Source organism: Hordeum vulgare, chromosome 3H (genome assembly GCF_904849725.1).
Source record: "Hordeum vulgare subsp. vulgare chromosome 3H, MorexV3_pseudomolecules_assembly, whole genome shotgun sequence".
Classification (NCBI taxonomy): Eukaryota; Viridiplantae; Streptophyta; class Magnoliopsida; order Poales; family Poaceae; genus Hordeum; species Hordeum vulgare.
The window spans coordinates 24,989,130-25,013,458 of NC_058520.1; the positions used below are offsets into that span (position 1 = coordinate 24,989,130).

The 24,329-nt window shown below is 48.6% G+C and overlaps 1 protein-coding gene and 1 pseudogene across 1 annotated transcript; one reads left to right on the top strand and one right to left on the bottom strand.

Annotated features, from left to right (window-relative positions):
* Nucleotides 1–1,735: 1,735 nt before the first annotated feature.
* Nucleotides 1,736–15,798, top strand: LOC123441409 (annotated as a pseudogene).
* A 3,533-nt stretch (nucleotides 15,799–19,331) lies between these two features.
* Nucleotides 19,332–22,978, bottom strand: LOC123442704 (glutathione hydrolase 3-like). The gene is made up of 3 exons (XM_045118823.1): nucleotides 22,362–22,978; nucleotides 20,277–21,031; nucleotides 19,332–20,153 (listed from the first exon to the last, which is right to left on the bottom strand). Exons 1-3 carry the CDS (start codon nucleotides 22,821–22,823, stop codon nucleotides 19,484–19,486), a joined length of 1,887 nt encoding a protein of 628 aa, XP_044974758.1. The 5' UTR covers nucleotides 22,824–22,978; the 3' UTR covers nucleotides 19,332–19,483.
* Nucleotides 22,979–24,329: the final 1,351 nt, after the last annotated feature.

A 24,329-nucleotide genomic window follows, 5' to 3' on the forward strand; every position in this document is an offset into this window, starting at 1 on the left:
GTAGTTAAACATTAATGCTTCTAAGTCTTTGTGACAATATACCTGTGTGAATTTTGAAGAATTAACTGTTGGATTGATCGGATTATTATTGTATGTTTTTTTAAAAAATTCTTGAAATTCAGAATAAATCTTTGAGTTACCAAGATTTTTGACAACCATGATATATATATTTTTTAAATGTAAAGGTTGCTTCAACTTGTGAATAAATTTAAAAGAAGAAATATTTTCTTGCATTTGTGTACAAAATTTCTAAATCAAGCGATGATATGTGAACATAATGTGGTCACCATCATTGGAGATTATGTTTTTTTCTTCCGTGACAACGCACGGACCATTTTGCTAGTACACAATAAAGGAAATATTGTGTATAGGAAAAGAACAAAAAGGCGACAATATAGGTAGCTAGCTAGGAGAGATAGCTGTTTAGATCAAATGAAAAAACATTTTGGTATATATGTACAAATTAAGCTGCATACTACAAATATATACTTTCAACCTCTTACATCAATTCCCCTGAAAGATAGCTTTCTATTCTTAAACGAGAGTACAAGACGTCTGTTTGAACTTCCAACTGCTCCATTGATGAGTAAGCAAACAGAAAGCACGTGCATTGGTTCAACACACACTCTGCGAGTCAAACTGTCGGCTCGTCTTGGGACAGTTGGGGCGAACGTTGAGATACCACTAGCAAGTAGTGGCAGCTGGTACATGCGAAAGTACCTTTCTAAACTCGAGCTCAAATGTTTCTGCGGTGAAAAGTAAAATCAAAAACAATTTAGAAAATTCGAACTTTTTTGGTGGCAAACTTTAAGAAATGTTTGAATTGCATGCAAATTTTCATCACAAAAACGCATTGGTGAAATTCGTATAAAAAGATTAGAGCTCCAAAATGCATTTGAAAATAACATTCAGAGTATCAATATTCTTTTTTCACGGCTTGACCGATGTGATTTCGTGCGATAATTTTTTACATGCTATATCCAAACATTCCTTAAAGTTTGACAAACAAAATCATATTTTTTAAAGAAATCATAATCTAGTTCACACTACTGGCTACCGTACAAAAATAATTGAGCATACCTGATTTCGTAGAAAGAGTCATCATTATTATTTTTCAATTCTCAACATCCACATCTTCCTGTACAATAAACACACACATGAAATAAAGATTGTATTTTACAAACTTAAAGATCTAAATATATGTCACTTACGTTTTCATTGCATGTATCATCTTCATTATTTTAAAAATCCTCCGAAGGTAAATTATCATATGAAGACCATGATTCATTGGCGCTATTATAATCATCATCATTAATAGAACTGTTATCAGTTTCATCGACGGTATCTATATCATACTCATCCTTCGAATAACCAGTTTCCTCCTTCATTCAAACACACCTCAAGCACTATACAACAATAAAAAATAAAAAAATTACAATTAAAGTTTTGTATAAGACTCAGTTTTATTTCAACAACTTAGGCAGGGGATGATCCTCGACGGGGCGGTGGCGTGGTGATCGGGAACGAGGCGGCGGAGTGGTGGTCGGGAACGGGGCGACGTTGTCGGCGGCATGGGTAGACGTTCAGCAGCGGTGAACGTGGACGGGTCGGCGGCGTGGTGATCGGGAACGGGGCGACGGAGTGGTGGTCGGGCACGGGGCGACGTCGTCGGCGGCGATGGGGTAGATGTGCGGCAGCGCTGAACGTGGACGGACCAGCGGCGGGGTGATCGGCAATGGAGCGACGATGTGGTGGTCGGGAACGGGGCGGCGACGTCGGCGGCGATGTGGAGGAGGTGCGGCGAGCTGATCGTGATGGGGCGTCCGCGGCGGCGAGGTCAACCACGTGCGACGCTGAATTAGGTCAAGCGACGGGCCCCCGACGCGCCACTATGTCGTCGCGCCGCCGTTCTGCGTCGGGCTACCGCGGCGTCCGTCAGCGCCCCAACGGCGGGTTCTACGCCGACATACGCTCCGGCGATCTCCGTCTCAGCCTCGGCACGTACGACACGGCGCACGAGGCCGCCCGCGCGTTCGACGCGGCGGCGTGGCGCCTAGGTAGGCCGCGCCGCCAGATGAACTTCCAGGACGTCCACACGCTCCAGCAGGCACTGGACGTCGCCCCCCCCCCCAGCCTCGTCTAAACTCCGCACAAGACCGTGCGGAGCACACTGCGCGGCAGCACCGCCTCCTCCTTGCCCAGGAGGACGAGCTGGTCATGGCGGAATGGCACGGCGCCACCCGGAGGACGTCGCCTACGAGCAGGATTATTGGGCAAGGCGCCGCGAGGAGGACACGCGTCGGCGCCGCGAGGAGCGGTTAGACAGGCGTCAACGGAAGGCATTGGCGAGTGCCCAGGCCGACATCGTCGCAGCAGGCGGGAGGTCCTTCTTCACTGAAGAAGATGACCGTTGGTTGGACATCTGGCTGTCAACCTCTGACGACACCAACGACGATGACGATGGTGGTGATGATTGGAGCGACTGGGGTTAACAAAAGTTTTATGTTTCCGAATTATCTATCTACTTGCACCGAACTATCTATCTATATTTTCGAACTATCTATCTAGTTGCAATCTATGTAAAATAACTTTGTATCTTTTTTATTTTATGCAATCTTTTTATTATTTTCCCCATTTTGCAATTGAAAATGTTGTGCGCGCGCGTTGCATTTTTACGCGCTGTTGGAACGGCGCGCGCTGCACTTTAACGCTGCTGTTGGAGCCAGCGCTGCGCGACGCACCAAACCAGGCGATGAACGCGCGGCAAACAGATTTTTTAAGAACGGCGCGAAGCGCGGATGCTCTTAGATGGAAAGCGAGAGCGAGCGTGAAAAGCATGGCCGGCCGGTGACGGAATTGGGGAAGAATTAGCTCGTCCGAGATCTGATCTTGTTGTGTGATGAAGAAGAGAAGAACTCATCCTTTTTTTTTTTTACGGAGGATTGGAGTTGGAGTTGGTCCATGCATGATCCGGGGAGAAAAAGACGGCCCATGCATGCATGCATGATCCGGGGAACTACTGCAGTAGTTGCAGCGATGGGTGTCACTCCGGCGAGCAGTCCGCCACCGATCAACTCGGAGAGAAGACAAGAGTATGCATGCATGCATGGGGAGACAAATATAATGCACCCTTTTTGATGGATGGAGGACGACGGCAAACGTGGTTGGGCGGGGCGAGTCGCGAAACTGCTGGGTGGACGAACGAACAAGTCGTGCATCGTGGGTGGGTCCCACTCCGAACCCCACTTGCATGGCCGGCCGGGCGGTGTGCATGCATATGCTTTGCTGCTGGCGCGTCCGTCCGTGCCTTCTTTTTTCCTGTTCTTGATGGTGAAAATCAAATCAGGGGGGGGGGGGGGGGGGGGGGGCATGCATATACGTGCGTGCACGGGAAACTCACGCTTGTCCGAGGCACACGCCAGTTTCAGATCGTCGGCTACGGCGTGCGCAAGGTCAGCAACCCCATCAGGTCCGGCGGCCACACCTGGGCACTCGCCTGTGGATTTGTTGACCAAGGAGATGATCACCTCACCAGGCGTCCATCACCCTCGAGATGGTCGGAAACAACAAAAACAACGTCGTCGCGATGGTCAGCCTCCGCATAGACGACCCGTACGTGCGGACGGTGGCCGGCTGCGGTGTGGAGGAGCGACGACCCCAACGTCTTCTCCAAAACCCGCAACACCTGGAAGCTGACGGTGCCAGATTTGTTCCGTGGCCATGAGGCGCGCTACGTGGAGAACGACCGCCTCACCATCCTCTGTGTTGAAATTTGGAGGTGGGCTTTAGGCCCATTAGAGAATTTCAGAAAAATCTCCAAGGACCCATGTAGGTGGTGGCATGACAAGGTGGTGGGAGTTTAGTCCCACCCCGCTAGTGTAGGATAGTTTGGACCCCTTTATAAGGGTCTCTCTTCCACATGCTATTGAGAGTGAGAAGAGAAGTTGTCCTCGCACACTCCTCCTCCGCCGCCCGCCTCCCATCCATGTCGCCATCGTCCGGCCCAGCGGCAGGCAACTTGAGGAATCCTGCATTCAGTATATTGATGCCTCTGAACAGACACCTCTTTTTCGTGCCTCTTCCAGATGTATATATACTTAAGAATCAATAAAAACATTCCAGATGTATATATACTTAAGAATCAATAAAAACATTCAATCTCGTTTTACTCTAACACGTTATCAGCACGTAGTCTTCTTCGCTGAGAAAGAGGCCAAGCCGCCGCCCCGCAGCGCCGTGCCCCGCGCTAGACCGGCTCCGTGTCCGTCCGTCCGTATCGTGGCCGCCGCCGCGCGAGGCCGTCAACAGGTCGTAGGTGCAAAGCACGCAACGGCCAGGGATGCAGAGCGCATAACACGCTGGCGCATCAGATCGCATGCAAAGGCATGCATGCATCCATTGGAGAAATCAATCATGAGAAGGCTAATTTGGTTTTCATTTTGAGATTAGCATCAGCGACCACTCGTTGTGTCTCTCGTGAACGGAGAGGAATCTTCTTTTTACATCACAAGAAATCACCCTGCGGCATCATCATTTCCTCAAAGAACGGAGAGCAAATTGAGTTACCTGCGGCATGCATTCGTACAGGAAATTAATCATTAATATTAATTATGTTTGTCTTCTTATGATTAAAAGGAATCTCATCCATTCTGCCTTGTGCTACAATCGCTTCATCAAATCGGGCCTTTGGCCGGTACCCTTTAGTCCCGGCATGTCTCTGGGCCGGGACTAAAGGCCTATCCACGTCGTCCCAATTCTCAATACCTCCTTCAAGGCTTTAGTCCTGGCCCGTAAGGAGCCTTTAGTCCCGGTTCGTGTCCCAAACCGGGACTAAAGGGCTACGCGGTGGGCAGCCCGCATGTGTGCCACCTTTAGTCCCGGTTTGTGTCTCAAACCGGGACTAAAGTCCTTTGCCTATATATAGCACAGCCCCCCTCTCCCCTCTTCCTTGCATTTTTTGGATGGAGGATTGTGGGTGTGTGCTAACTCTCCACTTTTTTTTTATACATTAGAGGTGTTTGTTGAAATGTGTGTTAGAGTGATGCCGCTTCAGTTCACCGAACACAACTACGATATGAGATGCCTGAGCCACGCTTAAACCTCTTCCTCTTTATTTCTACTTATTCTAAAAGGTTAGCAACTATAGTTCCTCGTTTAGACCGTGCGGTACTAATTTTTAGGATCGTGATTGTATTTGATATACTGTCGTATAACACAGATGAGCCATCCATGGATGTACGGGGATCGACGCACAACCGCTTACAAAAAAGGCGTGCATTCTTTTCGAGATGCAGCCGATGCGAACAAGCATGGTGGTGGATATATGTTTTGTCCATGTGTTGAATGTCGGAATGAGAAGGATTACACTTCCTCAAGAGTCATTCAGAGCCACCTGCTTCGGTCCGGTTTTATGTCGGACTATTATGTTTGGACCAAGCATGGAGAAAGATGGGTTATGATGGAAGACGACGATGAAGAAGAAGAGAACGATGATGACAACTACCGATCTATGTTCCCTGAGTATGCTGATACCGCAATGAAAGACAATGAAGAAGAAGATCAGGATGAAGAACGGGAACCAGATGAGCCCGCTGATGATCTTGGCCGGGTCATTTCTGATGCACGGCGAGGTTGCGACACAAAAAAGGAGATGTTGCAGTTCGAGCAGATGTTATAGGACCACAACAAATTGTTGTACCCAACTTGTGAAGATGGCCAGAAGAAGCTGGGTAGCACACTGGAATTGCTGAAGTGGAAGGCAGAGACCGGTGTGACTGACTCGTCATTCGAAAAGTTGCTGGTACTGATGAAGAAGATGCTTCCAAGAAGGAACGAATTGCCCGCCAGCACGTACGAAGCAAAGAAGCTTGTCTGCCCTCTAGGATTAGACGTGCACAAGATACATGCATGCCCTAATGACTGCATCCTCTACCGCGGTGAGAAGTACGAGAATATGAATAAATGCCCGGTATGCACTGCATTGCGGTATAAGATCAGAAAAGATGACCCTGGTGATATTAAGGGCGAGCCACCCAGGAAGAGGGTTCCTGCCAAGGTGATGCGGTATGCTCCTATAATACCACGATTGAAACGTCTGTTCAGAAATAAAGATCATGCGAAGTTGTTGCGATGGCACATGGAAGATCGTATGAAAGACGATAAGTTGAGGCACACCGCTGATGGTCGGCAGTGGAGAAAAATCGAGAGAGAGTTCCCGAGATTTGCAGCTGACGCAAGGAACTTATGGTTAGGTCTGAGTACAGATGGCATGAATCCTTTTGGGTAGCAGAGTTGCAGTCACAGCACCTGGCCCGTTACTCTATGTATGTACAACCTTCCTCCTTGGTTGTGCATGAAGCGGAAGTTCATTATGATGTCAGTGCTTATCCAAGGTCCAAAGAAACCCGGCAACGATATTGATGTGTACCTAAGGCCATTAGTTGATGAACTTTTACAGCTGTGGGCCGAACCAGGTGTACGTGTGTGGGACGAGCACAAACAAGAGGAATTTGACCTTCGAGGTTGCTTTTCGTAACCATCAATGATTGGCCTGCTCTTAGTAACATTTCAGGACAGTCAAACAAGGGATACAATGCATGCACGCACTGTTTGGATCAGACAGAAAGTATATATCTGGACAAATGTAGGAAGAATGTGTACCCGTACAATCATCGTTTTCTTCCGCCCAAGCATCCCTTAAAAAAAAGGCAAGCATTTCAATGGCAAGGCAGAACCCCGGGGGAAGCCTGTCATCCGTACTGGTGCTGAAGTATTTGATATGGTCAAAGATTTAAAAGTAACCTTTGGAATGGGTCCTGGCAGCCAACCTGTTCCTAACGGCCCTGATAAGCGCGTACCCATGTGAAAGAAGAAATCTATATTTTGGAAGCTACCCTACTGGGAAGTCCATGAGGTCCGCTCGGCAATCGACGTGATGTATCTGACGAAGAATCTCTGCGTGAATATTCTAGGCTTCCTGGGCTTGTATGGGAAGTCAGAAGATACACCGGAAGCACGGGAGGACCAGGAACGTCATAAAGGAAGAGATGGCATGCATCCAGGGCAGTTTCAAGGGCCTGCCAGCTACGCTCTTGTTGAGGAACGTCGCATGGGAAACAAAAATTTCCTACGCGCACGAAGACCTATCATGGTGATGTCCATCTACGAGAGGGGATGAGTGATCTACGTACCCTTGTAGATCGTACAGCAGAAGCGTTAGAGAACGCGGTTGATGTAGTGGAACGTCCTCACGTCCCTCGATCCGCCCCGCGAACAATCCCGCGATCAGTCCCACGATCTAGTACCGAACGGACGGCACCTCCGCGTTCAGCACACGTACAGCTCGACGATGATCTCGGCCTTCTTGATCCAGCAAGAGAGACGGAGAGGTAGAAGAGTTCTCCAGCAGCGTGACGGCGCTCCGGAGGTTGGTGATGATCTTGTCTCAGCAGGGCTCCGCCCGAGCTCCGTAGAAACGCGATCTAGAGGAAAAACTATGGAGGTATGTGGTCGGGCAGCCGTGAGAAAGTCGTCTCAAATCTGCCCTAAAAGCTCCATATATATAGGAGGAGGGAGGGGGACCTTGCCTTGGGGTCCAAGGGACCCTCAAGGGGTCGGCCGAGCCAAGGGGGGAGGACTCCCCCCCCCAAACCGAGTTGGACTTGGTTTGGTGGGAGGAGTCCCCCTCCCTTCCCACTTCCTCCCTCTTTTTTTTTCTTTTCCTTTGATTTCTTTTTCTTGGCGCATAGGCCCACTAAGTGCTGGTGTGTCTCCCCAAAGCCTATGGGCTTCCCCGGGGTGGGTTGCCCCCTCCCCCCCGGTGAACTCCCGGAACCCATTCGTCATTCCCGGTACATTCCCGGTAATTCCGAAAACCTTCCGGTAATCAAATGAGGTCATCCTATATATCAATCTTCGTTTCCGGACCATTCCGGAAACCCTCGTGACGTCCGTGATCTCATCCGGGACTCCGAACAACATTCGGTAACCAACCATATAACTCAAATACGCATAAAACAACGTCGAACCTTAAGTGTGCAGACCCTGCGGGTTCGAGAACTATGTAGACATGACCCAAGAGACTCCTCGGTCAATATCCAATAGCGGGACCTGGATGCCCATATTGGATCCTACATATTCTACGAAGATCTTATCGTTTGAACCTCAGTGCCAAGGATTCGTATAATCCCGTATGTCATTCCCTTTGTCCTTCGGTATGTTACTTGCCCGAGATTCGATCGTCAGTATCCGCATACCTATTTCAATCTCGTTTACCGGCAAGTCTCTTTACTCGTTCCGTAATACAAGATCCCGCAACTTTACATTAAGTTACATTGCTTGCAAGGCTTATGTGTGATGCTGTATTACCGAGTGGGCCCCGAGATACCTCTCCATCACACGGAGTAACAAATCCCAGTCTTGATCCATACTAACTCAACTAACACCTTCGGAGATACCTGTAGAGCATCTTTATAGTCACCCAGTTACGTGGCGACGTTTGATACACACAAAGCATTTCTCCGGTGTCAGTGAGTTATATGATCTCATGGTCATAGGAATAAATACTTGACACGCAGAAAACAGTAGCAACAAAATGACACGATCAACATGCTACGTCTATTAGTTTGGGTCTAGTCCATCACGTGATTCTCCCAATGACGTGATCCAGTTATCAAGCAACAACACCTTGTTCATAATCAGAAGACACTGACTATCATTGATCAACTGGCTAGCCAACTAGAGGCATGCTAGGGACGGTGTTTCGTCTATGTATCCACACATGTAAATGAGTCTTCATTCAATACAATTATAGCATGTATAATAAACTATTATCTTGATACAGGAATTATAATAATAACTATACATTTATTATTGCCTCTAGGGCATAATTCCAACAGCTCTTACTAAGGAAGAGAAGGAAATATTCTTTGAAGTCCTTTTCAATATCAAGGTCCCGACTGGCTTCTCGTCGAATATAAAGGGAATCGTAAATATGAAAGACAAAAAATTCCAAAACCTAAAGTCTCATGACTGCCACGTGCTTATGACGCAATTGCTTCCGGTTGCATTGAGGGGAATTCTACCGGAAAATGTTCGCCCAGCAATTGTGAAGGTATGTGCATTCCTCAATGCAATGAGTTTTCAATGGCATGTACGATTGCACTATTTTCTCTTATGAGTTTTCTCTCAAAGTTTTTCATAATGGTTTTTAGTGAGGCAATATCTTCTCAAAGATCATATGTCATACTTTCTATTTTCCCTACCAGGATTTTTAAAGGAAGTACTCAAGACATATTAATTGTTCTCTAAACTTGTCAATGAGTTTTTTCCTTCTTCAAAGGTTTTCTCATATGAGTTATCAAGAGACAATAATCATCATATGTTGCATCTTTTCCTCCTTATTTTTCCCATTGGGTTTAAAGGAGTTTTAGCAACATATCTACTCTATTCTCCTCATATTTTTCCCACAGGGTTTTTGGGGGAGACTCTCAAGATTATCTGGAAGATTTCTCAAGATGGAAGATCTATATGCAAGAAGCTTTCAACGATGAAACATTCAAGGAGCGGTGTTGTACAAGGAAGAGTGTTAGAAATTAATTAGTAGATTAATCCAAGGGATGTGTCCAACCCCGAACAGTCGTGTCTCCGCTCTCTCTATATTGCCAACAGGCACCTGTTCTGGAAGGATGCCTCCGAACAGACACCTCTTCTTCGTGCCTCTTCCAGATGTATATATACTTGAGAATCAATAGAAATCAGGACTAATCGTCCATTCATTTTCATTCAATCTCGTTTTACTCTAACAGCCACGACTGGAGGATAAGTTTGTACCCATCAGGGAATGCCGCGGTGGAGGGCGACAAGTACATCTCCGTCTACCTCCAGCTGGTGTCGGACCTTCCTGCCGGAACCGCCGCCGGCGTGAAGACGTCCATCTGCTTAAAAATCCAAGACCCCAGCGGGACGTCGCCGTTGAAGGTGTGTAGCTCTTCACACAACCGTACTAGCAAATCTAGGACATGGGGGTACGAGAAGTTCATTTCCTTGGAAGCTGCCAAATCAAAGTACATGGCACATGATGGATCCTTAACCGTACGCTGCCAAGTCGATGTCCTTAAGGAGCCGGAGCCCTACACTAGTTTGGCGAGCGCCGGAGTCACCGTCATCGTGCCGCCCTCCGAAATCTCCACGCAACTCGAGCAGCTGCTCACCAGCGAGAATTGTTGGCTTTTGAACGTGCGTATGCAGCTGTACAGGTGTGCCTACGCGATTCTTGCTTCGGCCGGCTACTTTACGGAACTTGTGTAACTAGCGACACGAATAAAACTGATCAATGGATTTGATGGCTAAAAGGCCCGTGTCGAGCCTTTGCTTTGTATTGCTTTTCGTTTTTCTGGTGTTACAATCAACACCCCTAGGATGTCTTTTATACACGTCCACAAGGGACTATGAAAATAGACTAGGACTAGGAATCCTAATACTACTAGGACTCGGTTTGGCTTTCTTTCCTAATCCTAAAGAAACAACATGATTAACTTCTACATTCACCTCCTTAATCTTGTTGCTTCACTTCACTTCTTGCACTCCGACTTTCCTCCTCATCTCGATGAACTTCTGTCGACCGAGGGACTTGGTGAAAATATCGGCAAGTTGGTCTTTCGTGTTCACATGTTGAACCTCGATCAACCCTTCTTCAATGCACTCCCGGATATGGTGGAACCGGGTATCTATGTGCTTGCTCCTTTCGTGATGAACCGGATTTTTGCACAACGAGATTGCAGCTTGGTTATCGATCTTCAGTGACACCTTCTGCACCTCCCGCTTTGCAAGAATAGCTAGGAGTCTTCTCAGCCACACTGCTTGACAAGCCGTCGTGCTTGCCGCTATGTATTCTGCCTCGCATGAAGACAGTGCCACCACCTTTTGCTTCTGAGAATTCCAGCTAATCGGATTCGTGCCAAGGTAGAAAACCATGCCCGTTGTGCTCTTTCGGTCATCAACATCACCTGCCATGTCACTATCTGAATATCCACGAAGGATCAATCCTTCCTTTCCCTTTCTGTACGTGCAACCAAGATTAATGGTGCCTTTCACATAGCGCAAGATTTGATTGACCGCGCTCATGTGTTCGGTTGTTGGATTCTCCATGAAACGACTCACGATCCGGACTGAATACGCCAAGTCAGGTCGGGTATGCACCAAATATCTCAGGCTGCCCACAACGCTTCGATACATTGTGGTGTCCACTGGCGGATTTGAGCTACGCTTGCTCAACTTGTGACGTTGGTCCATTGGAACTTGTGTCGCGTAGCAATCTGACATGCCACACTTGTCCAATAACTTGACAGCGTAAGCCGATTGACATAGGGAAATCTCTCCGGAGCTTTGCTTCACTTCGATGCCCAAGTAATAGCTGAGTAATCCCAGATCACTCATGCTAAACTTGTTCTTCATTTGCGCCTTGAAATGTTCAATTTCATGTACGCTATCTCCGGTGATAATCAGATCGTCGACATAAACTCCAACTAGCAGGTTTGAGCCTTTGGAGTTCTTTGTATAGACTGCGTGCTCGAGGGGACATCTCTTGAACCCGAGCGAGACCAGACTTCGGTCTAACTTTGAGTTCCAAGCTCTTGGCGCTTGCTTCAACCCATAAAGTGCCTTCTTGAGCTTGTAAACTTTTCCTTCTTCGCCTTTCTTCTCGTAGCCGAGGGGTTGTTCCACGTACACTTTTTCTGTGAGATCGCCGTTGAGGAAAGCGGATTTAACATCCATATGATGAACCTTCCAATCCTCTTGTGCTGCCAAAGCTAGGAGCACTCTCACCGTCTCGATTCGAGCAACCGGTGCAAACACCTCATCATAGTCAACTCCTTGACGTTGAACGTAGCCCTTTGCAATGAGTCTTGCCTTGTACTTCACAATGGCACCCTGTGTGTCCTTCTTTAACTTGTAAACCCACTTCAAACCTATGGTCTTTTGGTTTGGAGGTCGGGTTACCAAAGTCCACGTGCCATTGCTCTCAATTGCCTTCATCTCCTCATCCATGGCGTGCGTCCAGCTAGGACTTTTGCTCGCCTCTACGAAGTTCGCCGGCTCCTCAACTCCGAACAAACATAGTCCGGAGTACTCGAGTGTAACTGGCTTTGTGTACTTGTAGACTTTCTTGAGGGTCTTGTAGCGACGAGGCCCTGAGGAGTCCGTTGTGGCTTGCGAAGGAGACGACACAAATTGTGTCGGTGTTGATGCACTTGAGGAAGATGGCTGAGACCCTGGTGTATCATCGACATCCGTGTCGTCGGCGTAGTCGTCGTGACCGTGACCATCATCTTGATTGTCGTCGTCACTATGCGCCTCGTTGTCGATGTTGTCGTTGAGATCTCTGCCTGTGTGTGCGCGGCATTGTCGCTATCTCCTTGCGACCTATGCGCGTCGTTGTCGGTGTCGGCACCATGATGATCACTATCATTGTGGTCACCTTGGTTGGGCGTCTTGCCAACCACCTGGACATCCTCCCCTGCATCATCATCAGTTGGAAATTCAACTGCAAATATGTTACTGTTTGGAGCATCGTCGGCTGCGGCGCTCCAATTCCACGCTTGGTTTTCTTCAAACACGGCGTCGCGTGAAATTCGTAGACGCTTGGTTTGTGGATCGTAGAAACGGTATGCCTTGGTGCCAGAACTGCTCTCGTATCCGATGAACACCATCTTGGTGCTACGATCGGCAAGCTTTGAGAGGTGCGGCTCCGCCGTCTTCACATGTGCCACGCACCCGAATGTCCGTAGATGAGACACATTCGGCTTACGTCCGTAAATTGCTTCATACGGTCTTGCCGATCACCGCCTTCGTTGGAGCCCGGTTGAGAAGATAGACCGCCGTCGAGACAGCTTCTCCCCAAAAAATCCCCGACAGGTTCTTGCTCTTGAGTAAACTCCTTGCCATGTCAACGACGGTTCGATTGCGCCTTTCAACGACCCCATTCTGCTGCGGCGTGTAAGGTGACGTGAGGAACCTCTTTATGACAATCTTCTCGCAGTAGTCGTTGAACTCATTCGACGTAAACTCTCCGCCGCGATCTGTCCGTAGAGCGCGAACCTTCAGCTTGTGTTCCATCTCTGTTGCAGCCTTCAGCTTCTTGAATGCTTCAAACGCCTCATCTTTAGATCGTAGGAGAATGACCCACATATATCTCGAGTAGTCGTCTACCACAAGGAAGAAATACTTCTTTCCAGCGTGAGTTGCCGGGGTGATAGGGCCACATAGATCACCATGGAGCAGCTCGAGTGCATCACTTGCACGATAGGTAGACTGAGCAGGGAATGGCCTGCGGTGCTGTTTTCCAACCAAGCACCCGTCACATACTCGATCAACATGGTCGATAACTGGCATCCCGGATACCATCTCCATCTTTGACATCTTCTTCAAGGTGTAGAAGTTAGCGTGTCCAAATCTAGCATGCCATAACCACGAATCATCATCACTCTTGGCGAGCCAACACTCCGGTTGAGATTGATCAAGGTTGAGGATATATAGCCTATTCCGTGTGCGATTAACACGAGCTAGCACGTTTCGGAGGTTGTCGAAGATCGTCATCACTCCGCTCTCGATATTCACCTTGCATCCATTCTCGTCAAGCTTCCCAATAGAGATGATGTTGTTGCGCAGCCGTGGGATGTAGTACACTCCGGTGAGTATGCGATGTTCGCCTGTGAGACCCTCAAAGAGGACAGATCCTTGCCCGCAAATCTCCACAGCTGAACCATCACCGAACTTGACCGAGCCTTCAACATCGTATTCCAGCTCGAGTAATTTCTCCTTGCACCCCGTCATGTGGTTACTGGCACCCGTGTCGAGATACCACGACACGTTCTGATCACCGGATAACTTTGGTGTCACTTTTTCCTCATGAAGTAGCACCTTCCGGCTTGGTTTCACAACCACCGTTTCAGCGAGATCACAAACTTCGGCCATCAGAAGACCTGGACCTTCGTCTTCCTGCTTTGCCAAATTTGCCTTGATCTCCCGCTTGTTAGGCTTTGGACAATCCTTCGCAAAGTGACCCATCTTATTGCAGTTATAGCACTTGACCTCGGACAAGTCCAAGTTCCGTGGTTTCTGCTCTTTAGATTGGCCCGCCTTACCACGACCTTGTGGTTTGCCTTTTCCTTTGCCTTTTCCGGTTTGTCCATCGCCCTTCGTGTTACTTGAGCCTTCGCCACCGTCACGTCTTCCTTTGCTACTTGGGGCCTCCCAATCTGCGCGCGAGTACATGAGTTGGTCACTACCTCCTCCTTTGCCTTTTCGACAGCCACGAGCATTCTCTTCCCACGTTCGCAGGCGTCCGATCGCCTCCGTTATGGTCATGTCGTCGATGTCGTAAAGCTGCTCGAGCGTGCCGATGATGTACGTGAATTTGTCAGTCACTGAACTGAAAAATTTCTTCACAATCTCGGTCTCCTTGAGCTTTGCACCAAGCGCGCGGATCTCTCCCACCAAAGTAGTAAGACGCATGGCATAGTCGTTCACCGATTCAGTTTCCTCCATCTGCAACTTGTGAAATTGGCGCTTCAGCACTTGTGCCCGTGCCTTGGTGACGCGATCTTCTCCGATCCTCATCTCCTTGAGTGCGTTCCACGCCTCTCTTGCCGTCTCGAACTCCGCCAATGTCATCAGCACGGAATCCGGCACGGACTAGGCTATGGCGGCCATGGCACCTTCGTCGGACTCGTCATCGACGTCGTCGTCCGTGATTGCCTGCCACACTCGGAGGGTTCGGAGAATAATCTTCATCTTCACCGCCCACACGCCGTAGTTGGCGTCCGTGAGCATCGGGTACTGGATGGCGATGTTGCGATGCGACTGGACGTTGGCGCCGCTCGTTCCTCCACCACTGGTTGCTGACTTGACGCCCTTCTTCACCTTGTCGCCGTTCTTGTTCGCCTTAGCACCGCCGCTGCCGGACTTGACCGACTCAGCGTCACTGTCCGTCATCGTAGATCGTAAATCGTCGAGGCTCTAGATACCAATTGTTGGCTTTTGAACGTGCGTATGCAGCTGTACAGGCGTGCCTACGCGATTCTTGCTTCAGCCGGCTACTTGACGGAACTTGTGTAACTAGCGACACGAATAAAACTGATCGATTGATTTGATGGCTAAAAGGCCCGTGTCGAGCCTTTGCTTTGTATTGCTTTTCGTTTTTCTGGTGTTACAATCAACACCCCTAGGATGTCTTTTATACACGTCCACAAAGGACTATGAAAATAAACTAGGACTAGGAATCCTAATACTACTATGACTCGGTTTGGCTTTCTTTCCTAATCCTAAAAAAACAACATGATTAACTCTACAAAAATGGCTCGGACGTCGGCTTCCTAGTCGAGGAGAGCGAGATCCGTGCGCACAGGCTCGTAATCGCCGCGCGGTCACCGGCCTTACACGGCGCGGTGGCGGGCACCAAGGAGGAGGAGGATGATCATTCCACTGTCATGAAGGATGCGGTGTTCAAGGCCGTGCTCCATTTTATCTACACCGACGAGCTCCTTCCTGGGGACGGTACTAGATTGCTGGCTGGGGACATGCATGCTCACGGCAGCGTGCCGGTTTGGGCTGAGGAGATTGAAGGCCATGTGTGTAAACCTTTTGTGCGAGTCCTTGACAAAAGATAACGTGTTGGCCACTGTGAAGCTGGCGCGCCGTCACCGTTGCAAGGGGCTTGAAGACTACTGCATCGATTTCATCTCCACCCCGGACGTGGCCAAGGAGCTGCTGAAAGCATTCATCGCCTTGGACAACTAGCTATATATATAGTCTCTAGTACCAGTTGAAATCTTATTTTATGTCTTTTATCAATTTTGATCAGCTAAAGATCAAAAGCATCCCAATCAATTTATATTCCCCCTGTTGGATTTCGATGCATTGGTCAATTTTGTTGCTGTTTAATCTGATTTCAACACATAACAACTTACATGCGTGCATCGGTCCAACCCTAATCCAGTAGATGCCGAAAAGTGGAAGCAGAGGTCGAGCTCCATAGAGCTCTTTATTAGTTTTCCAGCTAAAAAATACATTTTTCATACCTCAAAAAAATATGGAAAAGTGTATATTTAGACATGTTTTTGTAGTATATACATATAAAATTTCATGAATATATATGTCCATATGTGATGTAAACAAAAACAACAAATGCATAGATTACAGTGGGCTTTTTCTTTGTTGTTAACGGATCCGGCAACGTTGGAAACGCTTGCGTGTCGTCAAGCTATAGTTCTTGCTCTAGACCTCTCACTACAAAGAATTGTCATTTCATGTGACTGCAAATCTGTTGTTTTGGAGATTAAAGGAGGAACTGAAGGAAGATACAGACCTATCATCAGGGAGATCAGTGCGAGGGCACATGAGTTTACTGCTTGAGAATTTTTTGTTTGAAGGTCAAGACATGAACAAAGAGGCACATAACTTAGTTAAATTTCCTAATTCCTTGGAAACGGAACACCACTTGGGGCAGGGCTTTTTCATGACCCTTTTTGTTATTCCTGTAAACCTAGTTATTGATTAATAAAGATGTTTGACCGATCAGAAATTTTGATGAAACTTTATACATACGTGAAGAACACACATATGTATTTATTTCAAAAAAATGTCATTTTTCATTCCTTGAAACATATATTTTCTAAAAGAAATAAAAAAGGGACTCCATCCAGTATGTCCTTTGCAACGCCGCTCTTAGTAGATGATTGTTTGCTTTCCTTCTAAGATGAGCCCAGTAAATGCTGCAAAACCTTATTTACCGCTCGTTGCGGCGAATTGTCGCCTGAACACATGAGCCGGCCTACCAGCGAGAGCAAGTGGGCCACACATTTTGCAGTAGACAATGCACTGTATGGCCCAGAATAGGTCTTATTTTGCTACCGCAAACTGTCTACCAAATGGTGACTCGAAATTCTTGGGGTTTCTGGAGCAATGCTAGACCCAAGTAAACTTACGTGAGGATTTTTACGTGAAGAATGATGTGGAGGTAATTTATTGGACAAGGATTAGTGACTGGGGCCCACCCCGACTGAAATCAAGGGGCGGAAAAGATTAGTGAAGGAAGATTACGTAACAACATGTAGTTGTACGTAGGTGTAGCATTTTGGGGGTTTCTGAACCGCTCGAGGATATTCCTCTCTAAACCTCTCCAAACCTCTTCTATCAAATAAGGACTTAATTATGAGAGTGATTGAGTTTAAGTAGGTTGGATGCACAGGCAGAATTTATGCTTAGTACAAGGTCATTGGCTAGCAAAGGCTGAAAATAAATCATGCACGTTGGAGGATGCATGACATATAATTAAAAGGGTAGTACTCTGCGCCGGCACGCCGGCCCAATATTTCGGCCGGTCAACCCGGATCCGTTCAATTTGCACGCGCGTAGCCGTCAGATCTCCCTCGTTATCTTCCACATCCCATCTTCAACCTCCCGCATGGAAGAAAGAGAGGAAAGGAGGGTGTCGCCCCCGCACACGCCTCGCTTCCTCATCTTCTCTCATCGTCGGTCATCCCTGGTCGTCGCCCCTCACCGTCGATACCAGCTCCTCATGATGTATGTGGCAAAATAACTCTCTGGATGAAACTTTCTCTATTGCCGATTGAAACACTTTTCATTTATCGTTGAAACTTTTTTCCATCAACGGTTGCAACAAATGCAAGCATGGTTCCACCGTCACGGGTCGCAACTCAGTCGTGATGGATGTAGCAAAACGTTATGCCGGTTGTAGCAAAATGAAGCATCGACTGTAGTAAAAATCACGACGTCATGTGCGATGTAGCAAAATGCGACACCGGTGGTAGCAAAATGCGGTGTCGGTGTCGGCGTCAAAACCGGCAGATCTCGCGTAGGGTGTCCCGAACCATGGAACTTAGATCGATGGGTTGCAGGAGAGAGTGGGACACGATGTTTACCCAGGTTCGGGCCCTCTTGAGGAGGTAAAACCCTACGTCCCGCTTGATTATATTGATGGGGAACAATGGTTACAGAGTTGATCTACCTCGAGATCGTACGAGCTAATCCTAGATGAGACACCCTCCCTGCGTATAAGGGCTACCGGTTTATATAGACATCGGGGCCCCTAGAGTTACATGTTACCGACATAGATCGGGAGTAGATGGACCGCAGTGGTCATCCCGCCTTGGAGTGCACGCCTGTCTTCAGAGCCTGCCATCTTGATCACGTAGTCGTCGGATAATCCGATTCTTCAATGACGCAGCCCATATGATCGACCCATGAGGGATAACCCGACTGCTCGAGGACCCTTAATCCGGAACTCCCTCAGCTGGTTGTAGCAAATTTCGATGCCGTTTGAAGCATGTAGTTAAATACGCCTTCGACCATGGATGCAACTTCGCCGGCCACATCCGTTGTAGGTCCGGTCGCCATGGAGCAGTTGAGAGAGGGGGAATCGAGGGAAGGACACTCGTTCGGTAGTAGGATATGAGGGTGCTCGCCGGAGAAGAAGACGGGGGCTCGCTGGAGGAGATCGTCGGGGTAAAATTTTCCATGACAACTGGAAGGTTGGAAAAAAGAAAGGAGAAGGACGCGGGGATGAGGAAAGAGATAACATGATGAGCCCTTCTGATTTGATTCACTGTAGACGCGAATGAGTGGGCGAGACCGGCCGAAGCGTTCGGCCGGCGCACCAGCGGCAAACCTTTACCTAATTAAAAATATGCATGCACGCATTCATTAGGTTGTCTTCCATATGTAACACAAGCATATAGAAAAGTGTCCTTCTGCTCCCGAGCTCAAATGAGCTCGATGAACGCAAAAATTGAAAAAAAAAATCAAAAACCATTTAAAAAATTTTGTTTTTTTTTTGTGAACAACATTGACAAAAGCTCTAAGTACGTGAAAAAGTTTGGCCGGAAATAACATTCCTATAAGGTGTGACAAAAAATAACGAAATCGATACTCTAAAAATGCGCATTTTGAGAGTATCGATTATGTTTTTTTTACCATGCTTTATAAAAATATTATTTCAGGCCACATTTTTGCATGCGTTTAAGAAAATTGTCAGTGTTGCTCACAAAAAAATTGAGAATTTTTTGAATGTTTCTAAAAAATATATCGAATTTATTGTTCACCAAACTCAAATGAGCTCGGGAGCAGAAACTCTGCATCCAAGCAAATACATGTACTATGAAACTACATTTAATAATGAATCTAATAATATTGATTTGGCAGTGTGAATGTTGATTTTTTTTAAAAAATTTGATCAAAGTAGAAATATATATTTTTGCAAGAAAAACTAAAGATACTTTGACTTCGTATAAAATTTATATGCAGACGTCATATCAAACTGAGTGAAGCTGGAGCTCATCACCTCCATCCATCGCCCTCGAGATTATGGGACGGAGGTAGTAAAATTTAGAAAGGTGTGAGAAGTTGGGTTCAGAACAATATGTTCGACTGTATGTACACCTGACACGCCTGAACAATATGTCCATCATACTCCGGCAGGGCTGCCGCCTTTCCTCGGGTCGCTCACCGCCGTCAGCATCCCGTGGAACACATTCCCGCCGCCGTCGTCCCCGCCCCTGGAGACCGGCGCCAGCAAGTCCTGCACGATCAGCTGGCACACGGCCCCGGGCAACGTGCTCTCCAGCACATGGCCCCTTGCCCGCAGAAACTCCATCGCCTCCGTGCTGAACTCGATGACCTCGCCGTCGGCCATCATGTCGTCCTCGTACCGCACCACGTTCGGCACCAGCTTGTGGTACACCCTGGGGCTCTGCACTGCGGCGAGCGGGCTCATCCCAAGGACGAAGTGGTTCAGGAACACCTGCATCACCGCCGTGATGATGTTGGTGCCCCCGCTGGCGCCCACCACGCCGGCGAGCTGCCCGTCCTTGAGGATGATCGTCGGCGTCATGGAGGAGAGCGGTCGTTTGCCAGGCGCGATGAAGTTGGCCGGCGCCGGCGGGAGCTTGTCCGGGGTCGGGCTGGACGACGGCACCGAGAAGTCGTCCATCTCGTTGTTGAGCACGACGCCCGTGGACGGCGACAGCACGTGCGCGCCGAAGTAGGAGTTCACCGTCGTCGTCATCGCCACCGCGTTCCTGTCGCCGTCCACCACGCACAGGTGGCTCGTGCCATTGTCACGCAGCTGGCTCCATCTGATCGATCGACGCACACAAAACATGTCAATTGTCGGTGCAAGGGTACGTACGATCGACACATGCACAAATGTTGATGATCGGCAATGGCATCCATAAATAAAATTGTTCGAACGTACGTACTTTGCGAGGTAGTAGGTGGGAGGGAAGGTGGTGTTGTCGGCGATCCTCCGCCGGATCTTGTCCGCGAACTCCGGCGACATCATCTCGGAGACTTTGCCGGCGACGTTGACGAAGCCGGGGTCACCGAGGTCCATCCGGACGGCGAGCATGTGCTTCACCGCCTCGATCAGCCGGTGCACGCCGAGGAAGCCCCTCAGGAACTCCGCCGACTTGTACCCGCCCAATACATTCAGCACCAGCGCCAAGCCGACGGTGCCGCTGGACGGCGGCGGCATGCCGAGGAAGGTGAACCCCATGGCGTCAGCTTCCATGGCCTTGCTCACCCCGACCCTGTACCCCTTCAGGTCCTCCACCGTCACAATGCCCCCCGCCCGCCTCACATCCTCCACGAGCCTCTCCCCGACGGCGCCGCCATAGAACGCCGTGATGCCGTCCTCCGCCAGGGTCTCCAGCACGTCCCCCAGCGCCGGGTTGCGGCAGAGCTCGCCTTCGCGCAGGAGCCGGCCGCCGGGCGCGAACACGGCGCGGAGGCCGGGGTCGGCAAGCACGTCGACCTCCTCGTCCTTGAGCGCGTTGGCCACGTATGACACGATGGTGTAGCCGTCGCGCGCGAGCGCGATCGCCGGCGCGAAGAGGGACTTCCACGGTAGCCGGCCGTAGCGCGACCACGCGGCGTGCAGTCCGGCGAGCTCCCCGGGGACACCCATGGCCAGCGCGCCCTTGAACTTGGTCGTCGGGTCGGCCGCGTACATGATCTGGTAAACACATTGCACATCATTTCAGCCAACCATCCGTGGAGTTAATTAGACTTGCGTAATTCAGCAAAATCGTTGTTTTGAGTTTTGACACATGGTAAAGTAGAGTAAAGATGGGAGAGAGAAGATTAAAAAATACGGGGAAATCTATAGCAGTTGGGTGGAAAATGAAAATGTTTCCGTCCATTTTGCGTGAATGGTTGGATGTGAATCCAACGCCTCCCCTGCCCTCGAGCATTATTCATCATTTTTCAGCTGCCCCCCTTCTTCCTCTTCCAAATCATCTCGTGCTCTGTCTAGTCTCCCACACAGGCGCACACACACACGCCCGCGCCTCCACTTGCTTTCGAACCGCATCGTCGAGTGAGACATTATTTAATTTCAGGCAATTAAACATTAGCAAAGCTATTAGAAAAAAGTGAATGAATCATTTGGTCACACTCGCATGTTACACATTGTAATATTTATTTCCCTCATCATGTCGAAATGGAGTAGGTGGAAAGATAGCAAAGCCTTCTCTTAAGAAATTGTTTCAACTCGATGGACTTACCACTACAGCTAGGGAGAGAAATTAATTAAGGCCTTGTTCGGTTACTTCAGATTCGAAGGGGTTTGGAGGGGATTGGAGGGGATTGAAGGGTAATCCCTCCCAATCCCCTTATGGAAGGGATTAATCGAACAAGCCCTAAGGCTAATTCTAGTCGTGCTCATCGAGTTCAAGGATGGGTCGAGCTCAACGATAAGCTAAATTTCACTGGACCATATAAATGAATGTATCTAAATACTAAAACGTGACTAGATACATTCATATCTAGATAAATCTAAGACAAGAATTTTGGGATGGAGGAAGTATGTGTCTAAAATTTCTGGATGAATACTCTAAATTGTGTGCTGTACAGAAAACAAAAAAAAATCATGAACTTTGAGGATACGGTATACTATATGCTAAAAAGCCACTTATTTGTCTTTTTTGTGTACCTCTCGCTTTAACGCGTTTCGACCTTAAAATTTACACGCATATAGTATTTGAATTTTGTATTCATATTTTTTAGAACTGAAATATTTAAATTTTGAGCGAGAGCACAAGCATGCCTTGAGCGAGAGAAAAAAAAGAGCACAAGCATGTTAGGCCCACCGCACAGTGACCTCAAGCAAGAGCACGACGGGTCCACCAGACAGTGACCTCCCGCCCAAACCATAGCGGCTGGCATGGGACCCACATGCCATACGCATCAGCGGAACGAGCGAGCGAGCGAAAAAAATCTCTCGCTTTTCGCTGTCGTGCCGGTCTCATGAATGATTGCGACGTAGTAGAGCGGAGCAAACGTACCGGCGTGGCCGCGGCCGGCGCCGTCTCGCGGGCGTCGAGGGCGACGGCGTCGCCGGAGGCCGCGTCCCTGACGACGATGAACGCGCCGCCGCCGAGGCCGCTGGACATGGGGTGCACCACGCCGAGGCACAGCGCCGCCGCCACGGCCGCGTCCACGGCGTGCCCGCCGGCACGCAGCGCCGCGGCGCCCACCTCCGAGCACCGCCCGTCGTCCGCCGCCACCGCGGCCGCGCCGGACTCCACCTCGTGCCGGCTCTCCCGCGCGCCAGACACCCTCGGTCTCCGGCTCCGATCAGCGGCAGGCTCCGCGCCGGAGCCCAGGAGCAGCAGGAGGACGCCGGCCAGGGCGAGCAGCGCAACGGCGATGCCCAGCGCGGCGCACGGGCGGCGGACCCTGCGGCGCGGAGGGATCACGTCCGGCGAGACGGCGCCGCCGAGGAGCGGGCTCTGCAGCGCGGCCATGGCCGGAGATTCCACGGACGGAGCCAACGAGCACGAGCAGAGGGATTCTTTGGATGGTGAGAGCTGATGGTGCTCTCTTCTCTTCTGTTTCGCTCGCGTGATATTTTTTTATAGCTCCAACTGGCCAAGCAAGTCTCTCATTTTTATTGTTGTTTTTATGGTTGTGATTATATACAGTATATATGACCCGATCAGAGACTGAGTTAATGAGTTTCATCATCACGATACAAAATTCACAAGAGGACGTAATCGCAAGGATTCTATTCAAACTAATAATCCAATTCACCATTAGAAAATACAATGATTGCTTAATTGCTCCGATCCACCGGGGGTGTGCCTACACTTGTTTAGCGGACACGTTCTTGACGAGTGTATTTTATATCTAATGGTGGCCAGGGAAGCAGATAAGTGGTGCACAAGTTCTCGGTGCTTGTCAGCTTGCAGAGTAAGGATTTTAATATGAAGAGTTAATTTAGATTTACTTTTTTATATCTGATCACTGACTGGACGCGTCCATGAACGTTTGAGCAGAATTTGAATACGCCAACATAGATGCTCTTATGTGTTGCAGTTGTAGGGGTAGCCATTCGCAAATAATGAAAAGTTGTAGCGTACTTGTGTTGTGTTTCAAGGACTGCCTCTGTTATGATTTATTAGTCTATCATATTTAACGCTATATTTTAATCATGATTTTAACAAATAAAATATAAATTTCACATAGCAAAATTAATATTATCGAAAACTATGTTTAAATACAAATGCAACTATGTTTACTTTTTGATGACATGCATTTATTGGACACGTTCTTGACGAGTGTATTGTATAGCTAATGGTGGCCAGGGAAGCAGATAAGTGGTGCACAAGTTCCGGCAATAAGCAGTAGAAGAATAACCCGTAGAAGAAGTTTAATCGCTTCCAGAGATCGGAGCCAGACAAAGATAAGATTCCACGGTGAAATTATGGAAGTTACGAAAGAAGCTTCGGACTCATATTGTTCATGGGTTGAGAGCGGGAGTTGAACTCTAGGAGGTCGAATCCCCCCTTGTTCCTCAGTAGCTCAGTGGTAGAGCGGTCGGTTGTTACTTGTCAGCTTGTAGAGTAAGAGCATCTATAGTCGGGCCTTGCAAATTCGAAACGTGTCCTCTATTTATTCACCCATGCAACCATATTTTTTATTTTCTTCTTTATATATTCAATCATTTACATGTGATTGATGAAAAGAAAGAGAGAGGGAGAGAAAATAATGAATAAAGAAAAGAAATAGTTGATTCAGGATGGGGTCGCGTCCTATATGACGGACTGAGCGGGAGCGCCCGGACGCGTCCGCGAGCCCTCATATCCACACCATATTTGGGATGGATATGAGGGTTTACGGACAACCCGAACATATAGGAACGATATGAGGGATCTGATTATGTCACTTTTTTCCTTCTCTCTCCTGTCCGGTCACTGACCGAGTGCGTTCGCGGACGTATGAGGGTCATTTGAGGGATCCGGCTGTAAATG

Bases quoted from the DNA above. Each gene is read 5' to 3' on its own strand.
- LOC123442704 (XM_045118823.1), bottom strand. From the start codon at position 22,823: ATGGCCGCGCTGCAGAGCCCGCTCCTCGGCGGCGCCGTCTCGCCGGAC. The intron at 21,032-22,361 runs GTACGTTTGCTC...TGTGTTTACCAG, and splicing joins CGCCGGCCGCGGCCACGCCG to ATCATGTACGCGGCCGACCC. The intron at 20,154-20,276 runs GTACGTACGTTC...TCGATCGATCAG, and splicing joins CCCACCTACTACCTCGCAAA to ATGGAGCCAGCTGCGTGACA.